At 35.8% G+C, this 5,000-nt stretch overlaps 1 protein-coding gene across 1 annotated transcript in view; it reads right to left on the bottom strand.

The window, feature by feature from the left end:
* LOC106867322 (cilia- and flagella-associated protein 65) overlaps nucleotides 1-5,000 on the bottom strand; it is a 720,747-nt gene that overhangs the window by 485,962 nt on the left and 229,785 nt on the right. Inside the window, exon 15 of the mRNA XM_052971190.1 lies at nucleotides 1,817-1,969. Within this exon, the coding sequence (XP_052827150.1) occupies nucleotides 1,817-1,969 (153 nt within the window). The remainder of the gene's footprint in view (nucleotides 1-1,816; nucleotides 1,970-5,000) is intronic.

The raw sequence follows: 5,000 nt of genomic DNA, 5'->3' as shown, positions 1-5,000 counted from the left end.
GCGGCGGCGGCGTCATCATCATCATCATTTTAACATCCAATTTCTACACTTGCATGAGTTGAAGAGCCTTTACTGAGGTAGAATGTTTATGGTCATGTGCCCTGCCAGTCACCAATCCTTACTTGTTTCCAAGTATGCTAATACTTTCCCATGGCCAGACACGTTCTTACAGAATATTGAAAATGAATGATACTGCTAGTATGACAGTGACAATCATTTTACAACTATCACATGATGACAAAACAAGGAGACATGCACACATACAAATGTCCTCTTTTTCTGTCTCTTCCTCTCTCTCTCTCTCTCTCTCTCTCTCTCATACATACACACTCATATTATATATATATATATCCACAATGGGCTTCTTTCAGTTTCTGTCTACCAAATCCACTCACAAGACTCTGGTTGTCCCAAGGCAATGGCAGAAGACACTGAAAAAACCATGGCACCATGTGGTGAGGAAATGCACATATGTACAGGCATACAGATACTTATATATATAGACAAATATTTTTACATAAAGCATTAAAAAAACAGAATTTTAAGGAGAGAATACATAATTTTATAACTTGACAGCTGTTTCTGGAGGGTCAGGATTGTGTAGTAATTGTAATGTTCATAAATACCAGATGGAATGTGCAAAAAAGTCATAGATATGCAACCAGTAAATGGTTGCATTGAGATATTACCATATCACTAGCCTCCTTCATCAGGAAAAAGAATTGGAAAAAGCAGTTCACATAGTAATGTGAGAGATTTAATGGTTGAAGGGGAGAAGAGAAAGAAAAGGAGTAAAAGACAGGGAGAGAAAGGATGTATGTGGCTTAGAGCAAGAAGAAATACATGGCAGAGAGAGGTGGGGGAAGCTAGTGATTGTTGGGGGGATATAGAAGTAGAAGTGCTGAGCTGGAAAGTAGAGGAGAAGGAGTAGGTTATGGTCAGTATGGTGAAAAGAAGTGCCACTGGTGGTCAGGCATGTCACTCAGCAGAGCTAAGAATATATTTGCAAAATACTGAACATATGCATGCGTTTACATGTTTGTATATGTTCTACATTCTTTTATTTGGCCATTTGGCTGTGGTCATGCTGGAGCACTACCGTGTAGCAAATGTGTTCTTAAAATGTATGGTATTAATTTACAATTGTACCATTAACTTGCAATTTCTAGTATTGAACCTCAAAGTGACAAAAAGAAATCAGTCCAGTCCTGAGCTTAATTTCAGTGTCTGTAATCTTTTCAACGGAGACTTTGCTTTCAGACATGCGCTTCAGATGGTGAGTAATATGTAGCAACCCGTCCCATGGTATTTTTGCTTTGTAGGTAAATGTTAAAAAGTAAATATGAAAAAGTTTTAGATAATTGGAACAGGCATGGCTGTGTGGTAAGAAGTTTGCTTCCTAACCACATGGTTCCAGGTTCACTCCCTCTCTGACATCTTGAGCAAGTGTCTTCTACTATAGCCTCAGGCTGACAACAGCTTTAACATCTGATTTGGTAGATGGCAACTGGAAGAAGCCTGTTGTACACATAATCTATGTATGTGATGTATGTGTGTGTGTGTGTGTGTGTGTGTGTGTGTGTGTGTGTGTGTGTGTGTGTGTGTGTGTGTGTGTGTGTGTGTGTGTGTGTGTGTGTCTTCATGTCTAATGACTATAACAAATAAAAGATAAATGAAGAGAAAGCTGGCTGGGAAACCTTTTAGATGGCTCCTTTATCGTCCAATTCATTCCATGTTCAATTTATCATGTGAAAATAAAACAAAACAAAGTAACGAAAAGGAGGACACTGATGTTTCTGTCAGTTCAAAAACTTACTGCTAGTTCACCAATTGTTCCAAAGCCAACAACTTTTATTTCGTAACAGGTAGTAATGTCTTTGGTTCTGGGGCATTCTGCAGGCCATATGAACAGATTTAGCAGAAAAGTCTTCTTGCCCACAACAGTCGGGGAAAATATAAATCTGTTACACTGAAAATGCAAAAGGAATAAAATATCGTTAATAATGGTTTCAAAGTTTGACAATTTTGGGGAAGGAGTAAATCGATTACACTGACCCCAATATTCAACTGGTACTTGTTTCATGAGTTCAAATAGAAGTTCAGAAGGTCCCAGATTTAGTTTGATTTATTTGGACGCCTTGAGATTTTTCTATAGACCTGGGCCAACTCAAGTTTTGTCAGTTTAAACAAAAGCCTGGACTTGTTTTACACACACAGTTGATATGATGCAATTGTGATACCTTCTCTTGAAAAGGTGATAATTTTAATGCCTTGCATATTTATGATCTATTGGTATTTAATATACTCTTATTTGTCTTTGTTGTTCAAAGACAAGAATTGATTGCTATGAATTATTTCTCTTGGCTCGTTTTCATTTCATTTAGGAAGATTAAAAATTATATAGACTATAAATATGTTCTATTCTTTTTTGCATACGCCTAAGTGAATCCTGGTGGAGAGAAAATAGGGAAAATGCTGCACTGGTAGCATTTATTAAGGCAGAAACAGATGTTCACAGCTCTTATCTTTAGATAAACAAATAGTCTATTCTTTAATAGCTTGTCAATTATTGAGAATTGAAGTTCTTAAGATTATCTTTGATTATTTCTGGAAGTGAAGATAATTTAAATAAAGCTAGGATTTATGCTGTATAGTATTTAATATGTCTATGTTTGTCTTTATTGTGTACACATATATACTTAAGCGGCTGGTGTTAGACTGCATCAGCAAGACATATATAGTAAAATCAATAAAAAAAGGGGGATTGAAAAATCCAATGTTTCAGACATTGACCTTCATCAGAGAAAATCTAAAAGGAGAAAGATTAATGAAACCAACTTTTCCTCCAAGAAGGACTCTGTTTGAAATGCTGAAATTTTCACTCACCATAGCAAGTTCACTTTACTATTTTTATAGGTTGTATTATAATATATATTTATATGTAGATACATACATACATATATATATGATGGACAATCTCAACCGGATGTGCTGTGCCTTCAGCTTAACAATCAGCCAACTGAAGACTGAGATAATGGGCCAAGGCATCTCGGATCCCCCCATCATTATCATCAACAACCACTCACTTGATGTCGTCCATGAGTTTACATACCTTGGCTCAACAATTATGGATGGCCTCACACTCGACCAGGAGCTGAACAGGAGAATCGGGTTAGCAACTTCGACCTTTACCAAACTAGCTCAAAAAGTGTGGTTAAACAATAACCTGACGAGATCCACCAAATTCACAGTCTATAAAGTATGTATTCTCAGCACCTTGCTATATGGTGGTGTGACCGAGTGCATACCATCGTTTATATATATCTTTATTTTACATTTATATATATATTCATATATGCAATCCCTCATATATATATATAGATATATATATATAATAACAACAATAAAAAAAGGTTTTTCATAGCATCTGTTGTCATTGCTGAGACCCCCTTCGGTCATGACTGACCCTGGGATTGCACCTAGAAAGTTACCCTCCCAGGTACAAGTCCAGGCAAGGTTGCTTATGGAAGACTAGCAGTCACCCATGCATACTGGCCTACCCTCTCTACGCCACAAGTGTTATCCAAGGGAAAGGCAAAGGCCGATATAGCCTGGCACCTGTGACGTCACAACTCATTTCTACAGCTGAGTGAACTGGAGCAATGTGAAATAAAGTGTCTTGCTCAAGAACACAACACACAGCCTGGTCCAGGATTCAAACTCACAACCTCACGATCGTAAGCTCAGTGCTCTAACCACTGAGCCATGTGCCTTCACTGTTGCCATTAATAGCCGACATAATTCATCATAGCCCTTCGCTCTGGCATTTGAAACTCCAAGTACTATAACGACAACCTTTTACTGTTTGTTCTAAATTCCATCTACCGAATTCACTCACAAGGCCTGAGACAGTAGTAGAAGATACTTGCTCAAATTTCCACACAATGAGGCTGAGCCCATATTTTTGGGAAGTAGTACGTATCTATGCATGTATGCATGTATGCACAGACATTGATTTTTTTTTTCTCCCTTTCTCTATCTATTTCTCTCTCTCCCTCTATCTCCCTCTGTCTCTTCCTCATTTTGATTCTTCCTGTCTCCTATCACTTGCATTGTACATAGATTTAAGTGTAACATTTAAGCACAAACATTACAAGCAGTGTTAATATATCTTCTCACCATCTTTATAGCAGAGCCACAGTAAACATATATTGTTCCTGAAACTAATTTAGCATCGAGTTCAAACTATTTTATTTAATCATTAAATCCGAGCACTCTTTTAAGAAAACCATATAAGAGGTTTTTAAATTTTAAAGTACATCTCATTCAGCAGTTTCTCAAATTTTATGATATGTTGAGAGCTTTGTTTATGTTTGCTTTAGCATCTGATGTTCGTGCTTCAATTTATGCCTTTAATTATCTTCATCTAATTTTATTTCTTTAACTTTTTTGCAATCTAAGTATTTACTCGGCGATGCTTATAAAATAGTTATGCATTGTATTTGATTCAAATATTACAGAAAATAAAACAAAAACACCAGTGCACACATGAGTACGTCTATGTATGCACGTGTGTGAATGTGAATATATGCAATGTCTGTGTATGTGTGTATGTACGTTGTATGTATTTATGTATGTTTTTATGTATGTATATGTATGTATGCTTGTATGTAAATGAGTGCAAATGTATGTTAATGGTGCTACAACAATAAAATCACTCTTTGTTATGTAATGTGTACACACTTATGCATGTATGCATTTTTTCTTTTTCATTCTCTCTGCTATATAAGTATATATATATATATGTGTGTGTGTGTATGTGTGTGTAGACTGGGAGAGAGAGATATATAGATATATAGATATATAGATATATATGTATGCGTGTGCATACTTGTGTGTATGGAAGTATATAAATATATGTGTACGTATATACATAAGTACACATGTATATATTTATGTATATTCATATATATATATATATATATATATATATATATATA

The sequence above is a fragment of the Octopus bimaculoides genome, chromosome 10 (assembly GCF_001194135.2).
Source record: "Octopus bimaculoides isolate UCB-OBI-ISO-001 chromosome 10, ASM119413v2, whole genome shotgun sequence".
Lineage (NCBI taxonomy): Eukaryota > Metazoa > Mollusca > Cephalopoda > Octopoda > Octopodidae > Octopus > Octopus bimaculoides.
This window is presented reverse-complemented; position numbering and strand designations above follow the sequence as displayed.